At 47.9% G+C, this 15,482-nt stretch overlaps 2 protein-coding genes across 2 annotated transcripts; one reads left to right on the top strand and one right to left on the bottom strand.

Moving 5' to 3' along the window:
* Positions 1-9,007: 9,007 nt before the first annotated feature.
* EsH8_IX_000412 (uncharacterized protein) lies at positions 9,008-10,009 on the top strand (the record flags this gene model as incomplete). Its single annotated transcript, XM_083266748.1, has 1 exon — positions 9,008-10,009. One exon carries the CDS (start codon positions 9,008-9,010, stop codon positions 10,007-10,009), a length of 1,002 nt encoding a protein of 333 aa, XP_083130313.1.
* A 4,239-nt stretch (positions 10,010-14,248) lies between these two features.
* EsH8_IX_000411 (RTA1 domain-containing protein) lies at positions 14,249-15,263 on the bottom strand (the record flags this gene model as incomplete). Its single annotated transcript, XM_083266747.1, has 2 exons — positions 14,249-14,943; positions 15,059-15,263. 2 exons carry the CDS (start codon positions 15,261-15,263, stop codon positions 14,249-14,251), a joined length of 900 nt encoding a protein of 299 aa, XP_083130312.1.
* Positions 15,264-15,482: the final 219 nt, after the last annotated feature.

Below are 15,482 nucleotides of genomic sequence, written 5' to 3'. Positions count from 1 at the left end.
AAAGAGTGTCATTTGGGTGGAGGTGGAAAATGAAACTTCAGTGTAATTACAACTGTGCCGCACAAAGTATCTACACTAGGTATCCGCACTTTATCCGAAAGCACGCAGAGCCCCACTCGCGCCAACATTGGCAGGGTCCAGATGCTGCAATGTTTACTGCATCCTTTAAATGGATGGGCGGAAAGGGTCTCGCCCATCTTGGTACGCATAGTCCTGAATCCTGAAGGATGCTTACCTGGTTGAGCATGTGACTGGGCCGTTGGCACGCGGCGGCGGCTCCGGTATGGCAAAGATCAGTAGCCAACGCTCCACGCAGGGTTGGACTTGACACCCCTGGGCTTGTTGGTGCAAGTGCAATCTGACTGCATGGTGCCGACAGCCCCCCGTAATGAGGGATAAGTCAGAAAGTAGCCAAGAGGTGATACCTGCAATGGACCCTTAATTCCAATATTTGGTCTAGATTTCCTGGGCATCCTTGGTAGATCGAACCACCCGGCGGGCCAAGATTGTTGGTAGCAAACATGACTTTTCACGATGCGACGAGCGACCAGGTTCTATTCGAAAGGCGGGATGTGGGTTTTCGTCCATGCTTTCCGGACACCCAATATTTCCCAGATCACTGATGCTTTTCGGGTGCTCTTTCACTAGAGGCTCTCCTTACTCCGATTAGAACCTCCGAGTCTTTAGGGTCTGCCATACCTTCTTCATTGCGACAACAATTGTCTTCTACTTCGCCCATACACAATTTTGAATCTTGCGCTGGTCATATGATAGGTTTCAAGATCCAAAGACATGTTTTGGGGAAAACTTTTCCAGGTGGACAAGGTCCGCCGCAATCTGCGACTTGCAGCTGTTACCTCGAATTCGCCGATCAAGTATGAAGCTCTAGAGAAAGCAGACAAAAGCCAAGAACAAAGAGGATGCCGAGTTTATTTCTTGGCTTTCAATGCTCTCGTGACTTTGTCATACCTCGGCCTCTTCATCTACAGCGCTCGAAATGTCTTTTTTGGCCACCATGAAGCTGGGCTTATATTTTGTGAGTCCAAAATAATCAGTCTTATAGCATAGAACCCTAATATCCGTTGATATTTAGCTCCTGCCCGGTCAGCTGTATCCTACGAAAACAGGGTCATTGATCTCGCCACTTTGACCAGTTTCCAGAAAGAACCCAGTCTGGAAGTTGACCATGCTTGGCACCAGCTGCTTAAGTGTGCGTATCTCTATAAGAACATGGGAGAATATCAACTGATCAACTCGGGAAAAGACAATAACATCGTTGTTCAGAAAGAGCATCTTGAGATGCTGAACAGGAGTTCTGTTCCTTTACGTGATGGTTCAGGCTATCTGGCAGGACTTGATGTTTTCCACGAACTTCATTGTCTGGTAAGTACCTGATACCACGCGGCAGTGAGGATTTAAATCAGCAAACGGAGCGTGAAAGCTCATATCAAGTAGAACATTATTCGAGAAAATGTATTTGGCGACTACTACAAACTTGACCCCGAGGATGAACGGAAACAGCACATCAGTAAGATTACCGCCGCACTAATCCGCTGCAACATTCATTAAACTGGGAGGTCTTCTACTAATTTCGGGTCTAGTGCACTGCATTGACCATCTTCGGCAGATTCTCATGTGCCATGGTGATATCACTCCTCAAACATTCGAATGGGCTGAAACAAAGCGGTATCCTGTTATGAAGCCCCAGTCAACTCATGTGTGCCGGAAATGGGAACCCATTGTGGATTGGGCGCGTCGTAATGAGCCGTCTAATAAACATGGTCCGATCCTAGAACACCCACAACTCGGTAAGCAGAAACATTGGAAGTGCATACGCGGTAGTTGTCTCATCTTGTTCTAATGTTGCTCGTAAAACTTCATAGGAATTATATACCCGGTTCCGGTAAACAGATCGCAGGCATAATTCTCTGCAGGGCCAACTCCTATGCCACCGAGTAACTTACTTACCGGAGTGTTGCGCGATACCAGTGAAATATTCAACGGTCACGCCGGTAGGCTGGCCGGGAACAGCGAGCAAGTTGTAGAGATTATGTAGTCTCGAATTGATTAGAACCGAATTGCATATTTCTGGTCTCCGCTTTAGAGCTTTGAGAGTGGTCCGATTGCGGACGGATGCATCTCATGGAACAAGCCTATGCGCTGGACAAAAGGAATATTAAAACTTAGATTGAAATTCAGCGTCTGATTCTCACACTATGTAATGAAGTATATCTATCACAAAACATTTGCGACTACCTTGGGCGCATTGTCATTGCCCACAGTGCTCCAAAAAATTTGGTCACTCAAGCCCAAGCGAAGAGGTTGCTACTTGGGATGGATGTGTGCATGCACTATTTCAGAACACCAAGCAGTAATGAATGAAGCGATTTAGGTAATCTCATTGGTTGGTTGGTTCATTCTTAGATAGCAATCGTCTCTCACAGCGAATAGATAATTGTGTTCAACAGCCAAGGCTGTTCATGTTGGAACGCGGCCGCTGGCCTTCTCGGCATTGGCCTGTGGCGAGATTCTGCGTCCTAAAAAAGAAGGTGGTTTAGCAGCGTTTGTCTCGGCACGCACCCCCCTTGACTACCAGCACGGAATAACATAAAATCTGGCGTGCACGACCTTTTCGTGCGCCGCGACGATGCCCGGGCCAGGTTTGGGATCGCCAATCAACTGCAGCAACAATGTCCTCCATGCAGAACTCAAGCACTCTAGCTGGGTTTGATGCTTCCAACAGCCAGACATCATCAGCCACCACTGGCTCAGACTTTACGCTTCTTTTTGAACAGGCATGCCTGACAATTGGGCCGTCTGTAATACTTCTCTTTTTGGTCCCGTTTCGACTCTTGCAACTCTGGCGAAGCAGCAACAAGGTCCTACGACATCCCCTGATCAGTGCTAAAATCACAACCTACATCATCTATGGAGTCCTGCAGCTCGTCCTCCTTGCTCTGTGGACTCGGAAGCTCCAAGGAGACAACAAGCCACAAACCCCTCTTGAGAGTAGAGTGTCCGTCGCTGCGGCCGTTTTTGGGCTCATCGACGCAGCACTCCTTGGGATGCTCAGCTGCGTTGAACACGTTCGGTCCGTGAGACCTTCCACTATTATTTGTATATTTCTACTTCTCTCTTGTCTGTTCGATGCTGTCAAATGCCGGACCCTTTGGTTGTTGAATTTTTCGTCCACGCTTGCAGCGGTTTTTACAGCAAATCTCTCACTCAAGCTTGTTATTTTTGTCCTCGAGATCCAAGGCAAGCGCAAGTTTCTTCTGGCTGGGTGGCAGCGCCTCAGCCCAGAAGCTACAAGCGGTATCATCGGCCGAAGTTTCTTCTGGTGGCTCAATGGCATGATGTTGAGAGGCTTCAAAGCCTCTCTTTCACCGTCAACACTGTACGATATCGACGAAGAACTCAAATCTGGACCGCTGCTGCGTGATTTGAAAGCAGAATGGCAGCCGAGAAGCGAGGCCGGGCTTGGGAAGTATTCTCTATTACTCTCGATGCTACATTGTACAAGAGTTTCTCTGCTTCTCGGCGCCATACCACGTCTTCTTCTCATCGTTTTTAAATTTTGCCAGCCGTTCTTGATTCACAGAATCATTACCTACGTGGATGGGGACCGTGGGACTGATCCTGAACTCGCCAAATATGGACTAATAGCTGCGACCGGCTTAGTATACCTGGGCACTGCTGTGAGTCTCGAAATCAGCAAAATCAGCCATAACTCTAACACAAGGATTACATAGCTTTCCAAAGGATTATATGAATATAGACTCTGCCGATTCATAGTCATGGTGCGCGGGTCTTTGACTTCTCTTATCCTGCATCGCAATTTGCACCCAGATGCACCTTCGGCTACGGGGTCTATCGGTCTCACGCTGGCAAACACGGATGTGGCCATAATATGCAGATCATTCCAAAGTATCCAAGAGATATGGGCAAACCCAATTGAGATCGCTGTCGCGCTTTGGCTCCTGCAGAGGCAGCTGGGGCTAGGATGCTTGGGCCCAGCCATCACTCTCATCGGTAAGTCAGGCGCCACCATATCATATTCGCCTTTGCTGACTAGCATGGCTCAGTCTGTATGTTGGGTACGGTGCGACTGTCTAAATACATGGCTCCCGCTCAGAAGTCTTGGAACGTAATGATCCAGCAACGTATTGCTGTCACGTCGAGTGTCATAAGTTCCATGAAGGAAACGAAAATTCTCGCCATGGAGGACATCTGGTTCAAAAATATCCAGAAGCTTCGAGTAGACGAGTTGGCTGTCTCGAAGGTGTTCCGCACATTGATGACTATTATGAATATTCTAGGTAAGTTTGCTTGCGATCACATTTACTTTCATTTCTCACTGATGGTAGGCAACGCTCCCTCCATGCTCGGCCCCGTTGCAACATTCGGCATTAGCATCCTAGCCAGGAGGCTAGATTCCGACTCGCAACTATCCGTTGCCGTTGTCTTTACTTCACTTTCAATCATTGGGTTACTCACTGAACCCTTGTCACGCCTAATCTCTGCCATTCCGAGTTTGATCAGCTCTCTGGGAAGTTTCGGACGCATCCAAGTGTTCCTCTCAAATGATGATGGAGTCCGTAAAAGCGTTGAGACAGCTGGAAAATTGGAAGACGTCAAAGTCCCAATAGCCCCGGGAACCTCTATGGAGATGAGGAATATTCCGCAAGAAACCTCATCGAGCAACAAATACAGTGCAGTCGCCGTCGACGCTACCATCTCTTTTGACCACCACGGCTCGCCAATAATCCGTTCTATCAACCTTAACATCCTCCCTTCCACGATGACGATGGTTTTAGGTAATGTTGGCTCCGGGAAAACCACGCTACTCCGGGGCCTTCTTGGAGAGCTTTATACAACCGGCGATTTCAAGGCGCTTGCAGAAGGAGCAGCGTATTGTGCACAGTCCACATGGTTAATCAATTCCTCCGTGGAGGCAAATATCCTGGTTGGGTCGCCCCGGGAAGATGACTGGTATGAAACAGTCATCCACGCTTGTGCGCTGGAAGCAGATTTGGCACTACTTCCGTTGGGCGACCAGACAATTGTCGGGAGTAAAGGTCAATCTCTGAGCGGAGGTCAAAGACAACGAGTCGTAAGTCCCGCCGCTACCATGTCGAAATCAGTACTAACCAGATTCAAGGCGCTTGCGCGGGCCATCTACTCTAGAAAGCGTGTATTGGTCATTGACGATGCTCTTAGTGGATTGGACTCTTCTACTCGAGAGGAAATCTGGCATCGTGTGTTCGGCCCTGCTGGACTTGTTCGTAGGTATGGGACCACGGTAATTATCGCCACCCACCTAGGTAGGTTTTATCAGCACCTTTCTAAGCCATTCCTCTTCGCTAACTTCTCCTTTTTAGTGAAACATCCTGACCATTTTGACCAAATCATTGTTCTTGGTGACGACGGTCGAGTCTCTGCTCAAGGGAGCTTTTTTGATGTCAAGGATAGCCCCTACTTACAGAACCTCTCGTTCGCGGAAACAGATCTTCCAAACACTATTGCCCCTAATGAACACCCGGAAAGCGACTCAGAGGTAGGGAGACGCAGAGAGCAACGCAATGAAGTTGAACAAGACGAAACATCACTCGGAAAGTCTGGCGACACATCCCTTTACTGGTATTATCTCAAACCTATCGGTTGGATATTCGGCATCGCGAGCGTGGTACTAGCCGTGCTCGATACATTTTGTCAAGTGTTTCCACGTGAGTTATGTTTTCTTTTTCAATTTCCTCGCGCTTCTGTCATTCAGAAATTGCTAGTCTACTTATCACTTACATATTAATACAGAGGTCTGGTTGAAATTCTGGACAGAGAGCAGCTTCGGAGACAGCCAATCTAACTTGGCCATGTACTTCGGTGTTTTCACTGCCATCTCGTTGATAGGTTTAGTCGCCATCGGTGTACATATTTGGTTCGTGATAATATCGGAGGATTTTGTTCACGTTTTTGACTAATAGCGCAGGTTTATGTTTGTAATGATCATTCCGAGATCTTCGTCGAAACTGCATTCGATGTTACTTCGGACTGTCACGGGGCAAGTTACATTCATCAAAGTTTCTATCCTCCAAATCTAACGCTTCTATAGAGCTCCTTTGTCGTTCTTCGCCTCTGTAGACACAGGCGATCTTATCAACAGGTAAGAAAATGAGCGTCTAGCTTTTTACCCAAAATGTAGCAGAGAGATATATTTTCAATGAGTCTCATTGTTCAAACGGGGGTTGAAGAAAGAATCCGCCATCTTCCAGCGTATTGACCAATGTTCACAGATTCAGTCAAGACTTATCTCTTGTGGATAGAGACCTGCCAATAGCCTTGTTCACAACTTCTTCAGGTTTGATTGCACTGCTATTCCTTCCCACCTTTGGTACCAACGCTGATTTTTCACAGGTTTCCTTGGATGTCTTGCGGAGGCAATTTTGATAATGTTAGGTGCCAAGTATTTAGCGGCCCTGATTCCTTTGGCACTAGGAGTGCTCTATTGTTTGCAAGTTTTCTATCTTCGAACATCACGCCAGCTGAGGCATCTTGACCTCCAGTCCCAGGCACCACTAAATTCTCACTTTCTCGAGGCGAGTGATGGGATTACTACCATCCGAGCCTTCAGATGGCAGGCATACTTCCTCGAGGAGTCCCAAACCATTCTTGACAATTCTCAACGACCGTACTATTTGCTTTTCTGCATCCAGCGTTGGCTAGCGCTTGTCCTCGACTTGTTCGTTACAGTTATGGCCACCCTTCTTGTTACTTTTGTCGTTCTCATACCCTCAATGACGAACACGGGAATTGTTGCCATTGCACTATACAACATACTTGGGTTTAGCCAGTCACTTGCGGCTCTTATTTCATCATGGACGGACTTGGAAACCTCCTTAGGAGCTGTCAGCCGATTGCGGACCTTTCAGACGCAGACCCCGAAAGAGCTTCTACCCGTGACACACCTGGATCCACCGTCTGGATGGCCATCACGGGGCCATATCTACATCAATGACGTCTCGGCATCATACTCTTCTGACTCGGAACCGGTTCTTCGGAATTTCTCACTCTCGATTTCGCCCGGCGAGAAAGTCGCTATCTGCGGTCGGACTGGGAGCGGCAAGTCCTCTCTACTCCTTGCAATACTGGGACTTCTCAATCTAGAGTCTGGCTCAGTGTTCATCGATGGGATAGACATCTCTAAACTTCCAACAAACATCCTACGCTCTGGTCTCATTGCAATTCCTCAGGAATCAGTCTTGTTCCCCGGAACGCTGCGGTCAAACCTCTTGCAAGGCTTGCACGGAGAGAAGAGTCCGGATGCCAACAAACTCATAGATAGCCTTAAAACCGTGGGCCTCTGGGACGCCATTTCACTTCACGGAGGCCTAGATGTTGATGTAGACGACCTTCAACTCTCGCAGGGACAAAGGCAGCTGCTCAGCTTCGCTCGGGCCATCGTCCGCAAGGGGACAAGCAAAATACTCATTCTAGACGAGGCCAACAGTTCTGTCGACCAGGAGTTGGAAGAAAAGATGGCAAGGATCATAGCAGAGGAGTTTACTTCACATACTGTACTATTTGTCACGCACAAATTACAAGCTATTCAGGGGTTTGATAGCGTAGTAACGCTAAATGAGGGCAGGGTTGTCTCACAGGTTCGTATTGGTACGAAATATTGAGATAAACACAAGTTCGCGCTGAGGAGAATATAATTTATGATCAAGAAACCGTTGAAATAATCGTGCAAGTGCCTTAGTAGCCTACTTATGGCGTTTTAGGGTTGAATTGAACAGAAGAGGGGTCTCTTGAAGTCCGTAACATACGTCACCTACATCGGCAAGCTAAACCCTCCCATATCCTGCTTTTGATTCTTTCTTTCTGTTACCCAGAAAATTCTAAAATTCCAATTACCGATACTCTTATTCTGGATGTTATATGTATTTGGGGTGTTTCTGCCCAGTCAGTCCACCACTGATCCCTTTTCATGCACTTCCAAAGGTGTTTGGCCAGGCACTCATACCGCTTTCACATCCCATTCAGATTTCAATCCAACAGCTCCAAAATACACCATATAGAAAATACGATAAATACTATTTGACATGTTTTAAGAGGAATTAGAGGGGTTTCTTGGTTGTTCACGACATGTTGCAAATTGTGTATCGTCAAAACTGAGCATCAGAAAGTCAAAATAACTGTGCGAACAACTAAATCGTACAATGCAATCATAGTGACCACAAAATCATGAAATAAATAAACAAAACTCAGCGAATCCAGGCAATGAGTGATCTAAAAACGCAAATCAGCCGGATAAAGAAATTATGTTCCGGAGTGTATGTCCCGAACCGTCCCGGCCTGTCACAAAACTGGCTTAAGTTGAGACATGCGACCTCGTGGCGTTGCACTATTCGAACCTCCACATTTTGTTAAAGAAACTAAGCAAGCACTGAAACGATTGGTTGCCGTACGGCGACACCCGCATTAGCATGCATGCCGCAGCTTGGATTGTCGGATTATGGGTTGGCAACCATTTTAACTTCTCAGATTGACGGGTAGTAAATGCCCGGAACATGTTCTAAGCATAGCTTGGAATGGAATATAGTGACTCGATGAGGCTTGCTGAAGTTCTACAACGCTCAGCTGTAAGATTCTGTCTCACTCCAAGATTTGGGATTCCTCAGTCGCGAACAGCCCGGACGTGTATTCAAACCCGGCTTAGACTGCAATGATAGAGTTGTGATGAGGCTTGCTGAACTCCCGTGATGTTTAGCTGTGGAATTCTGTCTTACTCTATGTGATTTTTCTTTCCGAATGGGCTCATTTACTCCGAGTTGAAATGCTGCATTGTCATATATAAGAACCAGTCATCGTGGACGATATGGTGTTCTCGCTCAAAACCTCACCGCATCTGAGCTGAAGCAGATTAAGCCCCATCTCTCCGATTAAAAACCCTTTCTACATCTGCAACTCAGCTGGTTTATATGCTGTCTTCCTCTTCTATCTCTTAAACATGAAATCCCCATTTATCACTATTGTTGTTGGCAGCATTATGGCTGGACTTGTGGCCGCCTCTCCTCTGGATGAGTTGTATGGCCGCCAAGAAACGTGCAACCGGGATAACTGCCTCCGCGCAGTAATCGGCTCGAGGCCCGGGCCACTATCGGCGTCAGCCGACTGTTCTTCATGGATGCAAGTCACCGAGACGCCTTGCCCCTCAACCGTGACGCAGACGAGAACCTTCACATCCTTCACCACCACCGTGGGAAACCTCTTCCCAGGCCTCAGGAAGGTCAAGCGCGAGGTATTTGAAGCTCGCCAGGCCTCGTCTACCATCTCTGTTGCTCCGTCATGTACACCCGGGCAGAACCGCCCAAGCAGTATGCCACCCTACATCGAAACAGCCTGCAAATCCACCATAGGTACGCTCGTCCCCACGGCGCGCTACTCATCTGCCTGCTCGTGTGATGGCTTCCCCGCCGAGACAACGACTCTTGCGGCCTCCAGCATCACTGTCACCACTACCACCACCCTGTTAGCTGCCTTCACCCCCACAATTAGGCCTACACCCTTTATCCTGCAGGGATCTGGTGACAGGAGTCTCTACGTGACGGTTGAGGGCAACGGCGCTCTGCGTCTGGTACGCGACGCCACGGCTGCCACGCCATTCTACGTCGACACAATCGGGCAGATGCGCAACTTTAACAGTCCGGCTAAGACTCTCGTCGACTACTACCAACCTGACGCTGCCACTGCCAATGACAAGGTCTACAGTGACGTGCAGCGCGCCGGGAACTACCCAATCACTTGTGCAAATGTGGGTCGTACGGCGGGCGCCTACTATGGCAGCTGCCAGTCGAGCGGCTCGCCCGCCGGAAATCCTGTCGTATATGGTTTTGGATACTGCCCCAACCAGGGTGGTTTTGTTTACATGATCCCGAATAGTTCAAATGTGCGCTGCGCGGGAGGCTATTCTTTCTTGGGCTTCTATCTGCAGGCATATACATCCAACTAAGCAAACAGAACGGGGCGGGATTAATAACTAACTATCTTACCACATCCCTCTACCGCTCCCTAGTGAAAACTTTCATTTCTACTCGGTCGTGTTCATAACAGTATTACCTCGCGTTTGTTTCGTATTCAATCTGAGATAGATAAATAGTTTTTCAATATTACATTCATTTGGCTATATATGCACGACTCAACTCACACACGTCAGTAAATTTGATCTGCACTGTTTGTTCCTTTTATACGTCCAATCAATATCCAATCAACGGATTTACAGGGTGCGCACGACTTGGGATGTATAATAATGAATGAACCCTTATTTAACTGAAATCGGTCAGGTCAGTCAGTCAGCCAAATCAAGTCACTTTTGATTGTCGTCGTAGTCTTTCACACAACTAACGCTATCTATCATTGGTCAGGGTTTCCGGCCACTCAAGCCCCCTTTCCAAAATCCACATACTGTAGCTCGTAAACCGCTAAGGGCGAGCTTAACTGTATAAGGCAAAGCGTCTGCTGAATAAGGGGTAATTTGCTGACAGAATCAAGGATGGCACATCAAGGAAAGCTGTAGTTGAGATGCACAGGAGTAGAAGATTGGCCAGTATACTGACCGCCTTCTATAACAAACCTAGTAGACCTTCACTAGCGGTTTACGAGTTTGTCGAGTGTCTACGGCACAGGTGCCATCATCCCTAGTTCCCCCAGAATTATGGGGACTTTATGGGGCGTATGTGCTATACGCAATGCAGTTTTCTAAACGGATGGATTAAGATTGAATGGTGGGCAGAGATAAAATTCGCTGGCATGCAAAGGCGAACTCTCTGAAAATGTCAAAAAGAAGATTGCGGCCAGTGTGGATTGAACACACGACCTTCAGATAATGTGATTGAAGTTTAGTAGGACGTGAATCCACTTCAGTCTGACGCTCTCCCAACTGAGCTATGTCCGCCACGATCTTCGGAATGCGTACCTGATCCTGGGTCCTTGAAGCAAATGCGAGAGCGGGTCGAAGCCCAATTGTTTCCACTAGGGCGCGGTTCCTCGCCCCGATCGATTTTGGCCACTTCTGGAGTGCCAGGAGCAGCATCCAAGCTTCTGTCATTCTCTCCTATCATCGATCGATCAACAGTGAACTAGTTTGGTTAGCACCCACATCAGTCAAATGCCACGAAGTGGTTAAGAAGACCCTGCGATATTTAGATCTCCAAACCCGACTTTCAAGCATGGACTAGATCACCATTCGCGTTTTTACTTCCCTCTAGAACCAAAAGGTTTCCATTAATTAAGGTTTTTCTAACTTGAGCCCAATCTCTGTGTATCGATGCCGGCTTGCCGGGACTCCGGAGGATTAACCGGGGGGTGGATACTTTCTAATGCCACATATGGTCCGCGGATTCCCTTGTCGCCTTAATTACGATTCAATGCCACGCGGGCAGGAACTTAGGCTATTCGGGTGCTACTTCGGTTATTCAATCATCAAATGTACAAATAGACACAAGTAAGGTTGGCTCAAAATCCATGTCCATCGCACGTTTAAACCTGATATGGGGATGAACTGTACGAGCCAGAATCTATTTCAAATTCTCGATCTCAGAGGAATCTATTGATTAGAATTGCTGATTTTAGTGTTTTTAACGGTACAAATTCGTGCGCTGCTACCGGCTATTGAGCCTTCGTACGTTACCGTGGTTTTCTGTTTTAGTATTGGTCGCGGTGCATTGTCAGAATGAAGAAATTAACTCCGAAAAACTAGCCCTGTTCGTGTGGCAGATGGAGCCGGTTCGATCCCTGGCGCAGCCGGTAAAGTCCGCATCAAACCTCCGAATTAGACATCGGCCACTGGGCTGTTGTGGTTTCATCTGGAACAAATCAGTGCGTAGCTCCTGGAAGCACATCCATGACTCGTAACGTTAGCCAAAGGTCAAAAGTAGAGCCGTAGCGGCCTATCAACGGCTTTACTACACATGTCCTTTTGTAGTGCCTACCTTGCTTTACATAAACGACCTGTCACGGCAGGCAAATTCGATGAAGTCTAAACAGGGTTGCAGACCTGACGCCTGACGGGCGATGACGCCGCTTTACCTGAAACCAGCATTAGTTGGCAGCAGCGTACATGGCCCGTGGGTGATAAGCGAGTGCCAAGCTTTTATGATTGATCAGACAGTAAACTCAGTGCAATTCTGGGGAACTGCTGATTTGGCCCATCCCGCATCTTTGCGAATAAAATCTGTTCAGGAGTTGCAACCGCCGCCAAGGTGGTGTGGCCGGCTAGATAAGCCGACCTCAGGCCGCTGAGCCCCAGCTCTACATTATCTCAGCATGGTCTGGTTGGTCAGGTCCTGATCTTTATGTTTCGTATTCGTTCTTTATGTCAGATCCCTCTTTGTTAGGGCCATCATCATGGTACTGCTGCCCGCCTCGTTTGAACCCAGCCACAGTGAGCGTTTCAACCCAGATTGGGACCACTATTACAGGATGTCGACTACCAGGAAGAAAACTTCCTTACTGTCTCGTTAGTCTGTATGACTCAGCGGGATGTCAGTGGTCGATCCAAGATTCCAAGACAAGGGACGACCGTTGTGGCGCCTTGTTGTCCAATTAAAAGCTGCCTACCCTAGACCACCCGAGAAAGTGCGAGTACGACTGGAGTACGAAGGACTCCGCGGACTCGATGCGGGTTATGCGTCCCCATCTATTAATCGCCGTTTGACCTCACGCACTACACGCGAAGACGCTTCCGTACCCTTAGACGGTTAGGCAAGGACGTTCAACTTCTTTGAAATTCTTGTGGCTGTAGAGCTACCGGCCCAAATCTTGCACGCCTTTGCCTATTGCCTCGAAAGCTTACTCGACCCTCTTCGGCACGCCTCGGGCAACTCCCGAGTTCGAATATGCAGTCAAAACCGTCCAGGCGATCCCATCCAAAGACTAGAACCGGTTGCAAGACATGCAAAACTAGAAAAATAAAGGTAAATTTGTACAGTTTTCTTTACATTAATGTTTTTCGTGTTCCGATGACAACATTGGCACAACGCGTCCACGTCGTGAACCTAGAGGGAGGTCACAGTGTCCGTGCCCGTAAAATTCAAGCGCGGGTGGTCGACGGGATATCAGGATTTCGCTATGCACCAAGCAAGGCCAGGAACACTAACGTGATCCCCTCCAGTGCGACGAGCAAAGACCAGCATGCAAAAACTGTATCAAGCACGGCGTTGCTTGCGGCTTTCTGTCATCTCCATCGCTGGACCCGATGCTACCCCTTTCCCAGCATGCGGGCGACCTGAACTTTCTCGACCTCGAACTCTTGCACCACTACTGCAACTTCACTGCCCACACATTATCAGAGAACCCATTACTACGCGACTTTTGGCGTATAAACGTCGTCAAGCTAGGAATAGAATGCGACTACGTCATGCGGAGTATTCTATCCCTAGCAGCACTTCACCTTGCACATCTTCACCCGGAAAGAAAAGACACCCTACTGGAGAAATCGATGGCCCATCATGAGATGTCTTCTAGAGCAGCGATCGAGTTGATGGAACGAGTACAGGACAACAATAAAGCGCAGCTATTCATTTTCTCCGTCTTAACTATCTACATTGGTAAAGCATCTTGAGTTCAAGCAAGGATAATTTGCTAACTCGTAGTGCGCTTCCAGTACTAGCCAACTCTCAGTATCTGCACGATGCACCACTGGCTACCGCAGACCAGTCTCCGGACTGGATTGTGTTGTTCTGTGGGACTCGATATTTGGTCGGGGAACCTAGCGATAATCTCTTGGTTTCGCCGTTGATTACAAGGACTATGGCACACTTCGAGTTGCGAGAGAGGCCATATCATCATACCCACCTTGGCGATTTGGAGGCTAATATCAACGCATCAGAGAGTGATGATGGACTACTGGCGGTATACAACCACGCTATCAATGAGCTTTATCAATCATATGGCGTGTTCCACGACTGCTCTGAACCACAAGACATCACTGATGTTTTTATCTGGATTGCGATGGTTGCCGATGACTTTCTCCCTTTATTGAGAGAGCAACGGCAAAAGTCTCTGGTTATATTCTTATACTTTTGTTTGCTCCTGAAGCAATTACATAGCCAATGGTGGCTGGACTCCTGGGCAAGCAATCTTTACGCGAAGACGTATGGGCTATTGGACGATGAACATAGGTTATGGGTTGGAAATCCAACCACCGAAATCAGCGGAGCTTGCTTGGAGCAACTCTGAATGACAGTATGATCTATCTCTTCGGTAGCTCTGCTAACATGCAGGCGCCATTGTTCGACTCCATGGTGTCTATGTCGTTGTTTGCTCTGGTTTGGGCCAGGTCTTCGACGTAATACACCAGGAAGACCACCATGACCGCCGCCATGAGAATTGTGTCAAATATGTATAGGAATATTTCGTTGGAAATCAGGTATCCTCTGTTCCCTTGCAGATATTCGATGACTCGGAAGATACTTCGGACAAGGATGACGACGCTGGTTGTATAAAGTACCCAAAGATGCCTTTTCCATGGCACAGTGGTTTCGATCGCAACTGTGATCCGTCTCCTTTCTATACGGCGGTGGAAAAGAATGGTCGTAACAATGAAGAATCCGAAAACGACAATTTGGACGAAGAGTCCAGCGATGATGATTTTTTCGCCAATATTGTAGAGCTCCAAGGTTCCTGCTGCTTGTATTCCGCCGCCTCCAGCCTGCATTGTAAAAGACACAATATCACCAGCGACGAAAGTCTTTGTAACCCATGGTACTGGGATAATGGAAAGGCGTTCCGCTCGTAGAGTTCGAATCAGCCGCCCGAGGATCATGTAAATGGACGCGGCGTACAGCGCTGGGGCGACGAGAATCAAGATAGCCTGGATAACGAAGCCGCCGATGGCCATGGGATCGTAGTGAGACCATATTCGTCCGCAATATCCTATCGTCTGAACTAAAACGTAAAGGTCAGTAGCTATACGGCAGAAGTCAATTCTTCAAGGTTCTCCAGGCAGTTGACTTCTCTCGCAATTTCAGCTAGGAGCTGGTTGACCACGGGACACCCTTACAAATACCTCCGATGGCGAACGCGGTAAAGTAGAAGGCTCGGGCTCGATAAAGCCGCCAGAAATGAAAGATGGTTAGCACGGCAAAGCCAACAGTGCTGACGATTGCAGGTGCGAGAGAAGGCGTATAACGATATAGCCGAAAATCAAAGACCTCCCCTGAGGGGTCTGCACCGCTAGCACCTGCCTCTGCGTTTTGTCCGTCCATACTGGACCCACTGCTATGATGTTACCGTTTCAAGGAGGCCAATAAGCGTAGACGTGATTACCGACAAGTCCGTCGTGATGTGCCTTCGAACTTTCGTAAAAACAAGATGGCAAGGAAATGTTTGGACGGCCAAAAAGAAAGGCTAAAGAATGAGCTAAACTCTCTCATCTTATACGTTTTTATAATTAAATACTTTCAAGAGGGGTTTGTTAGATTTTT

Source organism: Colletotrichum jinshuiense, chromosome 9, assembly GCF_051148585.1.
Source record: "Colletotrichum jinshuiense chromosome 9, complete sequence".
Classification (NCBI taxonomy): domain Eukaryota; kingdom Fungi; phylum Ascomycota; class Sordariomycetes; order Glomerellales; family Glomerellaceae; genus Colletotrichum; species Colletotrichum jinshuiense.
This window is presented reverse-complemented; position numbering and strand designations above follow the sequence as displayed.